General features: G+C 42.6%; 1 protein-coding gene across 1 annotated transcript; it reads left to right on the top strand.

Moving 5' to 3' along the window:
* The first annotated feature begins 1,800 nt into the window (after nt 1-1,800).
* On the top strand, nt 1,801-13,499 carry LOC108415816 (sialoadhesin-like). Its single transcript, XM_037534366.1, has 10 exons — nt 1,801-2,002; nt 6,018-6,082; nt 7,955-8,302; nt 8,398-8,628; nt 8,716-9,057; nt 9,137-9,382; nt 10,593-10,741; nt 11,836-11,910; nt 12,030-12,107; nt 12,199-13,499. Exons 1-10 carry the CDS (start codon nt 1,947-1,949, stop codon nt 12,289-12,291), a joined length of 1,683 nt encoding a protein of 560 aa, XP_037390263.1. The 5' UTR covers nt 1,801-1,946; the 3' UTR covers nt 12,292-13,499.
* Nucleotides 13,500-17,491: the final 3,992 nt, after the last annotated feature.

Below are 17,491 nucleotides of genomic sequence, written 5' to 3' on the forward strand. Positions count from 1 at the left end.
ACAGTCATAATTAATATTTTAGTACCTTTGAAATCAAATACCTTTGTACTTTTACTCAAGTGGAGGTCTAAAGGGAGGAACTTCTACTTTTACTGGAGTAATATTTTACCTTGGGTATCTCTGCTTTAACTCAAGTACATGATTTGTGTACTTTGCCCACCACTGTGATTTCCTACACACATCTCAGATTATTGTACGAGTAGTCATGAAGTAAAGGTGGAGAAGCTCTCACTTAGGTTCTTATTTCTTCAGAATAAGTACACCAAGCATAAGCACTGACCATGAAATTATCCATTAACACTGTTGTTATTTAATGATAAATGAAAATTTAATGATAATATGATAAAACATTTTTTACTTTCACCCTGTAATGAACATCTTCCACAGTTTTACTAACATCATAACTGGGACCCCAGACTGTGTTTATTAAATGTGTCGGGGTGAGTGTGCAGTGTGAATATGCGATGTTGATGGTTGTGGTTTGCGATCTTTCTCACTTGGCTATTTCCTGTCTTCGTTTGTGTGGTCAGAGTTAAAGTCAGTAGTTCATTTTCTCCATTTATTGTTTATATACTGTCGTGTCTGCACAGTTAAGCACTTTATCTTTAAGAATATACCCCATATATCGAGATCTGGCCCAGGAGAGTTCGGATTCCAGTTTTTCTGGCCCAGAATTAAAATGCTCCCTGTACCCAAAGTGGCCTGCATGCAGACCTCCAAACGTGAGTCAGGAGGCCGCTGACCGCAGGTCATAACTGAGCTGAAACTTGCAGAGGCACCATCATTTCTCTGTGTTCTTTCCCAGAATACAGCCAACAATGCCATAAACCAGCCAAATGACAACAACGATGAAAGTCAAGCTTAATATATAGACCTGATCTCCTCAAAATTTGGAATAAAAAGCAACAATAAAAATGATAATAATAATAAATTACCACATAAACTGAGCTCACTTCTACAATTACATGCCAAATTATTACTGAAAGTTATTAATGAGCCAAAAGTAACTCATGCAATGGTGTTTGGCCTTGACCCAAATCTGGCACGCCATTAAAAAGCCTACTTTCACTCAACTACAGAGCCCAGACTCGGCTCAAGTCCAGCATAACATGTAAGCTGAGCTGTTATGTAACCCGTCAATGCCGATACTCAGCCAGAATTGGCCCAGATTGATCTTGCTAGCTGGGGTGAGAAGAGATGAGAAGGATTACAGGCACAAACGAACTAGAATGCATGGAAATTCTAACTACTAAGTTAACTACTAACTAAGACTAAATTTTGGGGGTGTGGAAAAATATCCCTGCAGATTTCTTTGAAAAATGGAAAAAAAGTCTCCTGAAAAGAATGGGCTGACAAACAGGCACACACATTCACTCACACCTAGGGCCATTTAGCATGTCCACTTAACCTGACTGCATGTCTAGACTGTAGGAGGAAACCCACACAGACACTGGGAGAACATGCAAACTGGTTGATCCAGCCAGGAATCAAGCCCGGCCCTTCTTACTGTGAGGCCACAGTGTTGCTGCATCATTCTTCATCCAATTTACGTTTTCTGCAGGTCTCTGACTTTTGTAGTATTGTTTTCTATATAGAGAGGAATCTACTATATGGAGAAAGACAGTAGGGGAAATGCTAAAGACACTTTAATGTGTTTTTGTGCTGGAGTAATGGAAAGGAGGAGGTTCTAAGATAAAAGGTAGAGGTGTAATGACGGAAAGCAAAATGCACACACACACACACACACACACCCACACACACACCTTCCGGATGTCTGCTGACTTTGCGAGGACGAGAAAGGCTGAGCAGAACACTGATCATGGCAAATGCAGATAAAAGCAAAGCTGCTTGGTGATTTATTTATTGTATTTGATACTTGAAGATTTAAACCTCATCTAAAATCACCATTTAGTGGACCTTAAAGAATCAGCTGTGTTTGAAGGTTGATGATGCCTTACCTTAGAGGATATTACAGCAGCAGTGATTCTTGCATAACTGACAGGTAAACGTTTACATATTCTCAGTTTTCTATAATATACTTGCTCAGGCAGATTGTTTTCAAAAGCTGCTATAGAGTGAAATAATCACAATGGCTGACTTAACAAATGGCTAATAATTGCCACCTGTTTGTAACACACATTACAGTAATCTTACTAACCAACTACAACTGTAAACAAAAGAGAGAAACATTATTAGTCTATGCATATTTGAGAGACTAACTTTGCAAAGCTGTTTCTTTCTGTGTGGCTTTGAAAGTGTTTGAAGATGAGGTCAGTTCCTTCGTGGTTATGAGCTCACAAGCTTCACGCTGCTCATGTTTCTATTAATGTTTGTATCTGAAAGGAAGCAGAAGCAGTAGAGGACACAATGGTCAGTTAGATGCAATAATGGTTCCTGGCACAGGCTGAGCAGTTTGCGGAGGAAGCACATTGTTTTACAGGCTTTTTAGAGATTGTGTGAGGTGTCTGTGCCTCCACCATCCTGCCTTCAAACCACACTGCTGACTACTTTCTGCCCAGTGACCAAGAAGTGGTGGGAGAAATGTTATTTAAAAAAAAACAGAAATACATTTTGTCTTTTCCCCTCACCAAATCTTTCTTCTGTTTAATTTAATGTAAGATAATAACAAAGATTTAAACGATCACCATATTTATTGAAGAAAAAGATTTATTCAAAATCTTTATCACCCTCGTGAAAAAAAAAAAAATTGCGCCCTTAAGCCCAATAACCCTAGTAACTAGTTGTGCCACCCTCTGCAGTAACAACAGCAATCAAACGTCTGTGATAACTTGTGATGAGTCTTTTGCATCACTGTGGAGGAATTCTGGTCCACTCTGGATGGTCATCAAGCATGAATTGGCCATGAACTACTACAATATGTCAATAGGATTCAAGTCAGGACTTTGACTCAGCCACTCCAAAACCTTCATTTTGTTTCTTTTGGGCTGTTCAGAGGTGGACTGGCTTGCCAATCATTGTTCTACTGCATAAACCTGAGTGCACTTGAGCTTTAGGTCACAAACTGATGGGCAGATATTCATGGTTTCATAATTTATGAAAAGTCATCCAGGCTCTGCAGAGGTAAAGCAGCCCCAGACCCCCACTCTACCACCACTATATACTGTTGGTATGGTGTTCTGATGGTGGAATGTGGTGTTAGCTTTACGCCAGATGTAACGGGACTGACGTCTGCCAAAAATGTCCAGCTTTCACTCGTCAGCCTACAGAATGTTATCACAAAAGTCTTCTACAACCCCAATCATCTACAGTCATCTACATCTACAACCCCAATTCCAATGAAGTTGGGACATTGTGTAAAACACAAATAAAAACAGAATATGATGGTTTGTAAATTCTTTTCAACTGATATTCAATTGAATACACTACAAAGATGAGATATTTAATGTTCAAACGGATAAACTTTATTGTTTTTTTTACAAATATTCACTCATTTTGAATTTGATGCCTGCAACACGTTCCAAAGAAGTTGGGACAGGGGCAACAAAAGACTGGGAAAGTTGAGGAATGCTCAAAAAACAGCTGTTTGGAACATTCCACAGGTGAACAGGTTAATTGGAACCAGGTGAGTGTCATGATTGGGTATAAAGGGATCATCCCTTTATAGAAAGGCTCAGTTATTCACAAGCAAGGACGGGGTGAGGTTCTCCACTTTGTGAATAACTGCATGAGCAAATAGTCCAACAGTTTAGGAACAACATTTCTCAACGTGCAATTGCAAGGAATTTAGGGATTTCATCATCTACAGTCCATAATATCATCAAAAGATTCAGATAATCTGGAGAAACCTCTACAAGTAAGCAGCAAGTCCCGTGACCTTTGATCCCTCATTAGATCCCACTGCATTAAAAACTGATATCATTCTGTAATGGATATTCCCACATGGGCTCAGGAACACTTCAGAAAACCACTGTGAGTGAACTCAGTTCGTCGCTCCATCTACAAGTGCAAGTTAAAACTCTGCCATGCAAAGCGAAAGCCAGATATCAACAACACCCAGAAACGCCGCCGGCTTCTCTGGGCCCGAGCTCATCTGAGATGGACTGACGCAGAGTGGAAAAGTGTCCTGTGGTCTGACGAGTCCACATTTCAAATTGTTTTTGGAAATCATGCATGTCGTGTCCTCTCTGATCATCTCTGATGGTGTGGGGGTGTGTTAGTGCCCATGGCAGGGGTAACTTACACATCTGTGAAGGCACCATTAATGCTGAAAGGTACATACAGGTTTTGGAGCAACATCTGCTGCCATCCAAGCAGCGTCTTTTTCAGGGACGTCCTGCTTATTTCAGCAAGACAATGCCAAGCCACATTCTGCACGTGTTACAACAGCGTGGCTTCGTAGTAAAAGAGTGCGGGTACTAGACTGGCCTGCCTGCAGTCCAGACCGGTCTCCCTTTGAAAATGTGTGGCGCATTATGAAGCGCAAAATACAACAGAGGAGACCCCGGACTGTTGAGCAACTGAAGTTGTACATCAAGCAAGAATGGGAAAGAATTCCACCTACAAAGCTTCAACAATTAGTGTCCTCAGTTCCCAAATGCTTATTGAGTGTTGTTAAAAGGAAAGGTGATGTAACACAGTGGTAAACACGCCCCTGTCCCAACTTCTTTGGAACGTGTTGCAGGCATCAAATTCAAAATGAGTGAATATTTGCAAAAAACAGGTTTATCCGTTTGAACATTAAATATCTTGTCTTTGTAGTGTATTCAGTTGAATATAGGTTGAAAAGGATTAGCAAATCATCGTATTCTGTTTTTATGTTTTACATAATGTCCCAACTTAATTGGAATGGAGGTTGTAGATGTTTTTTTGGCAAATGCGTTTGTGTTTTTGATCAGCAGTGGTTTGTGCCTTGCAATTCTCCCATGGATACCATTTTTTCCCAGAGTTTTTGTTTGTGTAATTCTGTATATTGACCTTAACTGGCCTGCAGGTGTTCAGCTGGGTTGTTTTGTGACTTCCTATGTGAGTCGTCAATATGCTCTTGGTGAAATTTTGGTAGGCCAGCCATTCGTGCGAAGGTTCACCACTGTTCCAAGCTTTCTCCATTTGTGAATAATGGCTCTCACCCTGGTTTTCTGGAGTTCCAGAGCCTTAGCAATGACTTTGTAGCCCTTTCAGACTAGATTTCAGTGACTTTGTTTTGTGTCTGCATTTGAATCTGTTTGGAATGTAGCATCATGTGCTGCTTTTTGAAACTTTCTAGTCTGCTTCACACTGCCAGTAAAACTGAACCCAAAACTCGACTGAATTTGGTTAACTGGTTGATTTCGTCGCTAAGGGGGCAGTTTCTTTTTCACATAGGGCCAGGGAACATCATTTTTCCTTCAATAAACAGCATTTTAAATCATCATTTATAAACAGTATTTTGTGTTTACTTGGGTTATTTCCTCTAATATTAGAAGTAGTTTGATGATCTGAAACATTCAAGTGTGACAGAAAAAAAATCAGGGTTGAGACAGTCCAGGGTTATAGAGCCAATACGGCTAGATTGGGGGGCAAACATGACAGACAAACCAGAGCAGAACAAACAGAACATCCAACACAGCGGATAACAGTTCAGACAAACATACATCAAACAGAGATTCCAACAAAGACCAGTACCCAGACCGGGGAAAACACAGGGCTTAAATACAAGGGTAACAAGGGACAGCTGCAAACACAGGTGGAGACAATCAGGGGTGGAGTCATGAAACAAGGGGGCAGGACTAGAAAACCAAAACAAACACACATGGAAGACCAAAACAAAAAGCACATGGAGTGGGAGGAGCCAATTGTGACACAGACAAAGTACAAAGTGGAAAGTCGTTATGTGTAGAGTGGATATGTGCCCTGGAAGTGTCATTAAATAACAAAAACAAAAGTGTCCGAAGACTTTCCCCTCCCTGTACATAAAACCGTAAAGGGGTGTTTTACATTAACAGAGCATCTGATTGTTAGACTGATACATGCATGTGTTGAATTGCACAAAGATATTATAGTGTGTCTTTATTTTACAGTGAAAGTGGAATCATGAGCTCTGAATGTGGGATATTATCACTCATCATCCTGCTGTGTGTTTCAGGTAGGATCCTTCTGCCTTTACTGAGTTTCTGGGTTTAGATTAAAGCAGTGATTCGCCACCTTTAATAACACACTTATACACTAAAGATACAATCAGGGATTTCAGTTCAACAAAATGGAAAAATCAGAAGTTGACTGAATTAAATTTGTGTGTAAAGATCAATATTATATTTTAAATTATTGTATTATTGTACCTCCAAAGCGTGCAACATAGCGTGAAAGCCCTGGTTCTCAGTGACTAAGTACGGACGCAAATCCTTGGCAATAAAAGTTGCGGTTCACTTCTGAGTTGGGTGGAAGCTTTACCATCGCTTCCTTGATGGTCCTCTGGTTGGCAGCAAGTACAACCAGACAGAAAATGGGTGGAAACATGTAATATGGTTTCTCATGTTTTTCGTTTCCAAAATATTTTAGTGTGGCACCACCTGCATATAGTAGGGCCCCTATCCTTTTCCCCTTCAGCTTCATAGAAGCCAAAGTGCTTCCATACACCAGGGGTCGGCAACATACGGCTCTTTTACTGCCCTGGTTCCACAGCAGAATTAAATTTTTAAGTAAAAAAAAAATTAAAAATCCTCCTTTGCAGTAAAATAAAGCTCTGCTGATCTTTCTAACAAAGATTTAACAATAAATGGTCTTAAATGCTGCTAATTCACTACCCTATAACCCTGAAGGTTGGCGTGCAGACTGTAGATCACATAGCAACACAGACAATATTGCCTAGCTTGTAGCTAACGGAAAGGCAAAGAAACATTTAAGATGAACATTTGGAGACGAGTGGACAGGTGGACAGGCTGACAAATGACAGGTGAGAAAGACACAAGGGATAAACAAGAAAAGACAGAAGAATGCTCTAAATACAGTCACAGTACAGACACACACAACACTGCATATAATGACATATAACACTAAACCCTTTACAGAGCAGTGCATTTCTACAGCTCGCAGGTTCAAAATTGTTTGTGTCACTCATACAACCACAGTATGCGATTTGGCCCAGTGCAAAGAAAAGAAAGAAAGCTGGACCACAGATTATCTCTCACTCCAAGATCACGCCGCTTTTCTCCATCCCATAAGCGTAATACACATAATATATGCTATGTTCCTCAGCTAAGCTCCTATATTGTTCAACTTTGCGCTGTCAACATCTGTAAGCAATCTGGGGATCTTGACCACCAAACTATATTTTTTGGGGATCTTGCCCTTCCAACTATAGGTTATTAAATGGTATTTTAAAAGAATCAGAGATATAATCATTACAGAAGTTACAGTGTGTGGATGTTCTTTTGTGTCTAGAGCTTATCTGTGATGGTCAAGGTTGTTGGGCTGTAGGGAGCTATCAGAGTCAGGCTCTACTCCAACTCACATAGACACACACACACACACACACACACACACACACACACACACACACACACACACACACACACACACACACCTTTCACCTCCATTGATTACACTTCATCTTTAGCTTTAGGAAGTATAAAAATCCTTCACCATGAAATCTTCCCGAGCAATGCCCTTTAACATAGACACGTCGTCTTTGTTGTTGTTGTTATGAATGCTTTTTCATATTTGTGAGTATAATGTATTATATTTATAGATTTAAAATGGACAAATATACAAGAAATATATTGAATAACAAAAACAAAAGTGTGAATCATTGTTCTCCATCGCTGTACCTGGTCAGAAAGTTGCCTGTATTCATTAGTTTTAACTTTCCTATTAAGGCATTTATGTCTCACTTAAAGATTAAATCTGCTAGATTTCAGTTAAGAAGTGACATCTCAGATGACTTTTTTCAGACTGTTCTTTCAATCAGTACAATATGTTCTGCTACATGCTTTCTCCTGCACTGTATTCCCTCTTCCAGGAACCCTGGGTGAGAGTATCAGCGTGTCCTGCAGTCCTCAGACTATCTGTGCTCTGCAGGAGTCAGAGGTGGACCTCAAGTGTTCTTACCCGAACCTCAACATCAAAACTGTCTTTTGGTTCAGCTTTAAACAAAAAGCTAAATGGAAGAATGAAGACAATCCAGAGGATTTAACTTTAGACTCAGACTACACAGGACGAGTGAACTGCACTGAGACCACAAACTCCAAGTCAACTCTTACAATAAGAAAGCTGAGAGAGAGAGACTCAGGAGAATATCACCTCATGATCATCACAGAACAAGGAGAGAAACATCTCAGTGCAACAGCAGTAAATTTAACAATTACAGGTGATGAAAAAGAAAATGCTGGTAACGGTAATTACACATAGGAAAGGACATATAGTCATTTCCATGATCTTATAATTGACTGCTTTTCATTTCAGGTCTGCAGCTGAAGATGACCCAGAGTGGAGAGAATGTGACTCTCACCTGTAGCACTTCCTGCACTCTGACATATAAACCTGACTATTTCCTCTGGTTCAAAAATACAGAATATATAGACAGATACACACCTTACAGGAATCCTCAGCCTCTTGTTTTATCCAGCAGGGCTGATGCTGGAAGTTACTCCTGCTCTGTTAGCAGCAAAGTAATACTCCAGTCCTCTGCAGTCGGTGAGTGAAGTGCAGCTCCAGAGTTTTTTACTCCTAATTTTTCCTAAATTAGTCATTTATAACAGCAGTGACTTGTGACTCTTACAGATGTTTTTAAAGAGGACTCACTAAATGTGAGTTACACAGAAAGGAAATGCTGCATACTGGAGGGTTTATCAGTGGATTTTCCCTGCACTTACTCGCATCCCAAAGCCGAGAGAGTTACTAAAGCATTCTGGTTTTACTTTCGGCCTGAAGTGGAGTCAGAGGAGCTGAGTGAGGAGGAGCAGTTTGCTGGTCGAGTGGAGTTTGTTGGAGATAAAGAGAGAAACTGCACTCTGAGATTGAGAGATGTGAGAGAGACAGACTCTGGAGAATATCGCTTTCAGTTCAGCACTCAGTCTGGAGAGACATTCACTGGATCACCTGGAGTCACTCTGAAGGTTACAGGTAACAGTACATGCCTGAGGTTGGGTTCTCACCTCTTTCGTTTTAATTGTATATTAGACTGTGCACAATATACATTCAGCTCTGCAGGTAAGAGTGAGTTCCAGCACAGAATCAGATGGAGCCACAGTAACACTGATGTGTAGCAGCACCTGCACTCTGCCTAACAACCCCACTTACATCTGGTACAAGAACGGACAGCCTGTAACTAACAAACTCACCAGAGACAACAAGCTGTACCTGAAGTGCAGTGAAGATGCAGGAAACTACTCCTGTGCTGTGAGAGGACACGAGGAGCTCCGCTCTCCTGATCAAACACTCAGTGACTGTGAGTCCTGTAAAACACATTGATCCCTTATGTTGTACTCAAGAGCAGTAGACATGAGTCGATACAGATACCTGGGCATATTGAGTCAAAGTCAAGGCTAAGATTTTGTAGAAATCGGGTCAGAGTCAAGATCAAGACCAGCAGTGGAAAGACTGAGACAAGATTGAGACCAGATATAAATGATGTATTCAGAAATCACCACAAAGTCAACTGAATATACACCAAATAACTTATTTACATTTTGGAAATTAAATTAAAACTTTAACTTTTTTCTCTGCCCTCAGGGGATGTTTGTATTATGGAACCAATGAACATCATCAAACAAATAATATCCAGTTAAGCCAGTTAAGCAAACACATAATATCCAAATAATCCAGTTAAAGAAATAGTAACCTGTTAAAGATCAATTAAATCCTCAACTGGAAGTGAACAGATTTTGTTTTACTATGTATGTAGAGGGCTGTTTAATTCTGTTTGAATGTGCTGATGATGTTCAATAATGGTGGGGGGGGCTTTGCAGTTACCTCAGATGAATGCATCAGACTCATCTGGTCTCAAGAACAATTTCAAATTTCATCTTACTCCAAGAACAAGACAAAATCAGTCCAAACCAGTCCATACCGGACTAAGGCCGTTCATCTATGGTCTCGAAAACTAGATATGACAACTATACACTACTAGTCTCACTAATGATAAGCTAGTGGTTGGTTAGTGTAGTGGTTAACACCTCTGCCTTCTACACTGTAGACTGGGGTTCAATCCCCCACCAGGGCAAGCACCCTATACTATACCAATAAGAGTCCTTGGGCAAGACTCCTAACACCACCTTGGCCTACCTGTGTAAAATGAGCAAATTGTAAGTCGCTCTGGATAAGAGCGTCAGCCAAATGCCATAAATGTAAATGATCCTAACCTGGAGCTCATCAGCTTTGAGTTTACACAGCAGTGTTAAACCTGCGCTCATTTTATCGTACGTGTCGAGAAACTTCATTATATTTCAACACTCTGTACTGCAGTGTTTCCAAAATAGTCTGTTTTATTTTAGCTATAAACTGTGTTGGAAATATCTCTTACATTCAAATTCTTGCTGAAGCACTGATGCCATAAGTCATGGTTATTTCCCACACTGTCAGGAAGTGAAAGAGAATCATTTCCCATTTTTCATCTGGCTGCAGTAATTTAACCTGCAGTTCATGGTTTATTTCTGAAGGTGCTGAAGGTAAAGAGGAGCTCTCAGTGTTGACGCTGGTCACAGTGGGAGTGGTGGTCTTTCTGTCTCTGACACTCATTACAGCAGCTCTGCTGATGTGCTGTGTGATCAGGAGGAAGAGAAGAGCAGAGAGAGACGCAGACATTCAGGTACGGAGAGAGTACTTTTCAGGGAACACATCATTAGTTAACGACGTATTACTGTTCTGCAGCAATGGAAACAAATGAAGCTTTAATAATTGATGCCAACTGTTCCTACAGGTGTCTCAACTTATGTTAATTACTTACAAACTCGCTGTGTTGGAGCATAATGAGCTACTGCACCATCTAGGGCAGTATTTGGATCATACTGCACAACAAGATGCCGTATACTGCTATTATCATGATGAGAAAAAGTCAGTTAACAAAGGAAAACACAGTCTATTGTAACCCTTAAAAGTGTAGATCTTTCCTTCAGAGGAATCGCAAAGAAAGCCAGGATGTCAATGACTACAATTTCATACAAAATAAATAAAGAAATAAATGGGAAACTGGAGGAAACTGTGCTTTGAGGTTCTGAGAATGAATAGCCTGGCTCACAGGACATCATCTTAACAGGTCAAAGTAAGCTAGTCTCAGTTTCAGTGTTTCAATTATGAAGAGAAGGCTTTGAACTGATGTTTGAGTGGCAGCAAGAGAGCCGTTGCTAAGATCGCAAAATAAGAAAGAGGCTTTACTGGACTGTGCGGCGCCACCGCTGGACTATTAAAGACTGGAAGAAGGTTTCATGGATTACACACACACACAGGGCAGACAGGCAGACATGCACAATCACACACACACTCACACCTAGGGGCAATGTAGCATGTCCAATTAGCCTGACTGCCTGTCTTTGGATGCTGGGAGGAAACTAGAGTGGTTTTATGGACCAATGAATGAAAATGTTAAAACTTCAGTTCATCACAGAGGATTTCTGTTCAGGGTCAAGTAGGTGAAAGGATGGTTCCTCAACAGCGGTCAAACATGGATGAAGAAGTGTGAGGGTTTGGGCTTTTTTTTTTCCAGAGTTGCCGACTTGCACAGTGACTGGCACACAAAACCAAAACCACAGAATTTTGCAGTGACACTAAAGACATTAAACTGAGTATATATCCCTAAACCTGGAAAAGTGAGGGTGTTCTAAAACTTTTGACCAGTACTGTACATACTCCTATAAAGCTGCTACTGAATAAAGACTGAAGTTGTTCTCCTCGTCTCTCTAAAAGACTCCAGATCCTGCAGACCAAACATACACAGCTCTGAATCCCAAATACAGGACCTCAGATTATGACACGCTCACAGTAAGTCTAGTGTGTGTGTGTGTGTGTGTGTGTGTGTGTGTGTGTGTGTGTGTGTGTGTGTGTGTACTCTCCTGCATTTATTGCTAAAAGTTTTTCTTAAATGTTCTTTAATTTTGCAGCATCTTACAGGCTCTCCTAGTGACACATACACAGCCTTAAATCCTGCAACCATGTGCTCTGATTACGACACTCTGCCAGTGAGTCTGCAGCACCTACACTGAGAACGTGTGTGTGTGTCTGGTTTTATATGTGTGTTGTGAAAGATTTTCTCTCACTTGTTTCTTTTAGGGGGTGAAGGCTTCACAAAGAGAGCAATATGAAGTCCTACTGAGAAGAGCTCAAACAGCAGATTATGAAAATGTACAGAGGCCCTCAGCATAGAAAACCACTCAATTAAACTCAAATTAGCCTTAATTATATTCCTTGCAAATGTATATCCCTGTTAGGGTTATGTTAGTGTATCAGGGGGACGTCAGTAATAATATTTCTACATGTCTTCTCAGTGATAAAACTCCTACATCTAGACAGCAATAAAATGACCACAAAAGGAGTTTCTATTGGGCTGTTTTTCCTATAAACCTGGATGTTTGCATTCCCTGTGATCACAGAAAACTAAAAGTTGATACTGTCAATATAAAGTACTGCTTTATAAGTGTAGCTGTCTTAATAATCAATACTTTAATCAGCCTGTAGGATCTCGCTTGACTTGATCATCTTTCTCCTCCTGCTAATGCTCCCTCAGTGTAGAGAGGATAGAAATGCAGTCATGCTATTCTTGAACATAAATGGGTTTCTATTAGACATATAAACCACTTGGGTGTACAAACTGTTTCATGTCACTTTCTCAGAGGAGAAGGCAGAAAAACATTGACATAAACATAAATTAAGTTGCTGTTAAATGGAGATTACAGAATATCATGTACATTTAATCCTGTCTGAATCAGGCTAAATATCAGATTTCATACACAATTCTGAGTGTATCGGTTCAAATTACACACAAACACACGGTCATGTAAGAGCTGAGTTCCAAAACGTAGAAAACAGTGAAACCCCCCACGCTGAACTAAAGCCCCTCTTTGCAGTAATGTGACTTAATCCCATGCAGTGATGTTCTGAGCTCCTTGAACATCATCAGAGACCTGAACCAGCATCAATACGTGTCCAACAAGTGTCCATTTCTGAAGAGATTTAGTGACACAGCATTTTTATTTCCTATTTCAGCTGTTTCTACTTTAACTCTCTACACTGGAGCAAATATTCTTGTATATATTCTGTTCATTATAATTTACTGGATATACACTATATTTCCAAAAGTATTCACTCACCCATCCAAATAATTGAATTCAGCTGTTCCAACTTTGGTCACAGGTGTATAAAACTAAGCACCCAGGCCTGCAGACTGCTTCTACAGACATTAGTGAAAGAACGGGTCGCTCAGTGAATTCCAGCATGGTACCGTGATACCATCTGTGCAAGAAGTCCAGTCGCGATATTTCCTCACTACTAAATATTCCACAGTCAACTGTTAGTGGTATTATAACAAAGTGGAAGCAATTGGGAATGAATTGGGAGGAACTCAGCCATGTAAAATGACAGGGCATTGTCAGCGGATGCTGAGGGGCATAGTGCGCAGAGGTTGCCAACTTTCTGCAGAGTCAATAGATCTCCAAACTTCATGTGGCCTTCAGATCAGCTCAAGAACAGCGTAGAGAGCTTCATGGAATGAGTTTCCATGGCTGAGCAGCTGCATCTAAGCCTTACGTCACCAAGGACAATGCAAAGCATGGAATGCAGTGGTGTAAAGTACCGCCACTGGACTCTTTGAGCAGTGAAGACGTGTTCTCTGGAGTGACCAACCACGCTTCTCTGTCTGGCAATTTGATGGACGAGTCTGCGTTTGGCAGTTGCCAGGAGAACGGTACTTGTTTGACTGCATTGTGCCAAGTGTAAAGTTTGGTGGAGGGGGGATCATGGTGTTGGGGGTTGCTTTTCAGGAGTTGGGCTCAGCCCCTTAGTTCCAGTGAAAGGAACTCTTAATGCTTCAGCAGACCAAGAGATTTTGGACAATTTTATGCTCCCAACTTTGTGGTAACAGTTTGGGGACGGCCCCTTCCTGTTCCAACATGACTGCACACCAGTGCACAAAGCAGGTCCATAAAGACATGGATGAGCCAGTTTGATGTTGAAGAACTTGACTGGCCTGCACGGAGTCCTGAACTCAACCTGATAGAACACCTTTGGAATGAATTAGAGTGGACACTCTGAGCCAGGCCTTCTCGTCCAACATCAGTGTCTGACCTCACAAATGCACTTCTGGAAGAACGGTCAGAAATTCCCATAAACACACTCCTGAACCTTGTGGAAAGCCTTCCCAGAAGAGTTGAAGCACTTACAGCTGTGAATGGTGGGCCAACATCATATTACACCCTATGGAATAAGAACAAGATGTCACTCAAGTTCATATGCGTGTGACGGCAGATGAGGGAATACTTTTGGCAATATTGTGTATATGGCATTTAAGTGATCATTTTATGTCTACTGCTCTGCACTGCTGTACTCATATAAATGTTCAAAATTACTTTGTTTAATGTTTGAAGCAACATGAAAATTGTTCTATTTTGTCTAAGTTTTGAAGCAGCTTAGTGTTATTTATGCTGTATTTAGAGTAACTTTACACATATATTTTTAAAAATCTATAGATAACTATAGAATTGTCATTGGCATTGAGTGTTTGGTGTAAGTTAACATGTTTTTGGCTTTGTTCTTGGATCTTGAAGATGATTTTCTAAATAAAAGTTTGTCTCAGCTGTGAATTTGTTTTTAAGCTTCAGTTTATTAAGTCTTGACCCACAGACACCCCCACCCCCACACCACATCCTACACCAGATGTATTGTACCAGCCAAGAAATGTTTGCTGTTGTGGTGACTCTAGGACTGGTGGCCATTAGGTGGCCAGTTTTAGGGGATCCAAAGCCCTCAAACCCACATGACCCAGAATGCCTTTTGGCTGATAAATAAACATAAAAAAACAAGATGACCCAGAAAAGAGGCCTGCTCTACTTCTTCATTTTCATGTGAACAAAAACTGCCATCACTGGTGAATGGTGACACAAGTATATATTTACACACGCTAGGGCTGCAACAAATGAGTATTTTGACAGTCGAATAATCTACTCCATCCATCCATCCATCCATCCATCCATTATCTTCCGCTTCTCCGGGGTTCGGGTCGCGGGGGCAGCATCCTAAGCAATGAAGCCCAGACCTCCCTTTCCCCAGTCACTTCCACCAGCTCTCCAAGGGGGATTCCGAGGCGCTCCCAGGCCAGCTGGGCGATATAGTCGCGCCAGCGTGTCCTGGGTCTTCCCCGGGGTCTCCTCCCAGGTGGACTCGCCTGTGACACCTCCCGAGGGAGGCGTCCAGGAGGCATCCTAACCAGATGCCCGAACCACCTCAGCTGGCTCCTCTCGACGTGAAGAAGCAGCGGCTCTACTCCGAGTCCCTCCCGGATGACTGAACTTCTCACCCTATCTCTAAGGGAGAGTCCAGACACCCTGCGGAGGAAACTCATTTCGGCCGCTTGTATTCGCGATCTTATTCTTTCGGTCATTACCCAAAGCTCATGACCATAGGTGAGGGTGGGAACGTAGATCGACCGGTAAATCGAGAGCCTTGCCTTATGGCTCAGCTCTTTCTTTACCACAACAGACCGGTAAAGAGCCCGCATCACTGCTGACCCAGCACCAATCCGCCTGTCAATCTCCCGCTCCCTTGTACCATCACTCGTGAACAAGACCCCGAGATACTTGAACTCCTCCACTTGAGGCAAGAGCCTATCCCCGACCCAGAGAGGGCTCTCCACCCTTTTCCGCCTGACAACCATGGTCTCGGATTTAGAGGTACTGATTCTCATCCCAGCCGCTTCACACTTGGCTGCAAACCAATCCAGCGAAAGCTGAAGTTCGCGGCCTGATGTCCCCAATAGGACCACATCATCTGCAAACAGCAGCGATGTGACCCTGAGGTCACCAAACCGGACACCCTCCATCCCTTGACTGCGCCTAGAAATTCTATCCATAAAAATTATGAATAGAATCGGTGACAAAGGGCTGTAGTTGGAACACACCCTCCGGTCCCCTTTTTTAAAAGAGGCACCACCACCCCAGTCTGCCAATCCAGTGGCACCGCCCCCGATGTCCACGCAATGTTGAAAAGGCGTGTCAGCCAAGACAGCCCCACAACATCCAGAGCCTTGAGGAACTCAGGGCGGATCTCATCCACCCCTGGAGCCTTGCCACCAAGGAGCTTCTTAACTACCTTAGCGACTTCGGCCTCAGTAATGGACAAGCCTATTCCCATGTCCCCAGACTCAGCCTCCTCACTGGAGAACGTGTCGGTGGGACTGAGAAGGTCCTCAAAGTATTCCTTCCACCGCCCAATGACGTCTTCAGTCGAAGTCAGCAGCACACCATCTCCACTATATACAGTGCTAGTGGCACACTGCTTTCCCCTTCTGAGTCGCCTGACGGTTTGCCAGAATCTTTTCGGAGCCGACTTAAAGTCACTTTCCAAGGCCTCACCAAACTCCTCCCATACACGGGTTTTTGCCTTGGCGACAACTGAAGCCGCAGATCGCTTGGCCTGTCGATACCTGCCAGCTGCCTCTGGTGTCCCACAGGCCAACCATGCCCGGTAGGACTCCTTCTTCAGCTTGACGGCATCTCTCACCTGGGGTGTCCACCACCGGGTTCGAGGATTACCGCCCCGACAGGCACCAACTACCTTACGGCCACAGCTACAGTCAGCCGCTTCAGCAATGGAGGAACGGAACATGGCCCATTCTGAGTCAATGTCCCCCACCTCCCCCGATATCTGGTCAAAGTTCTGACGGAGGTGTGAGTTGAAGATCAATCTGACAGGTTCTTCTGCCAGACGTTCCCAGCAAACCCTCACTATACGTTTGGGCTTGCCTGGTCTGACCGGCATCTTCCCCCACCACCTGATCCAACTCACCACCAGGTGGTGATCAGTTGACAGCTCAGCTCCTCTCTTTACCCGAGTGTCCAAAACACATGGCCGCAAGTCCGATGACACGACTACAAAGTCAATCATTGAACTGCGGCCTAGGGTGTCCTGGTGCCATGTGCACTTATGGACATCCTTGTGTTCGAACATGGTGTTCGTGATGGACAAACTGTGGTTTGCGCAGAAGTCCAAAAACTGAACACCACTCGGGTTCAGATCAGAGAGGCCATTCCTCCCAATCACACCCCTCCAGGTCTCACTGTCATTGCCCACGTGAGCGTTGAAGTCCCCCAGTAGGACAATAGAGTCTCCAGGAGGAGCACTTTCAAGCACCCTTCCCAAGTACTCTAAGAAGGCTGGGTACTCTGAACTGCTGAACCGCCGCCTCTCACCATGGGCAACTCCAGAAAAGAATAAAGTCCAGCCCCTCTCAAGGAGATTGGACCCAGAGCCCAAGCTGTGTGTTGAGGTGAGCCCGACTATATCTAGCCGGTATCTCTCAACCTCGCGCACCAACTCAGGCTCTTTCCCCGCCAGTGAGGTAACGTTCCAAGTT

This window comes from Pygocentrus nattereri, chromosome 25 (assembly GCF_015220715.1).
Source record: "Pygocentrus nattereri isolate fPygNat1 chromosome 25, fPygNat1.pri, whole genome shotgun sequence".
NCBI lineage: Eukaryota > Metazoa > Chordata > Actinopteri > Characiformes > Serrasalmidae > Pygocentrus > Pygocentrus nattereri.

Excerpts from the sequence above, each read along its gene's own strand:
- LOC108415816 (XM_037534366.1), top strand. The coding sequence starts at position 1,947 with ATGATGCCTTACCTTAGAGGATATTACAGCAGCAGTGATTCTTGCATA. Across the intron at positions 2,003-6,017 it reads GATTCTTGCATAACTGACAG|TGAAAGTGGAATCATGAGCT; the intron begins GTAAACGTTTAC and ends TTTATTTTACAG. Across the intron at positions 8,303-8,397 it reads AGTAAATTTAACAATTACAG|GTCTGCAGCTGAAGATGACC; the intron begins GTGATGAAAAAG and ends TTTTCATTTCAG.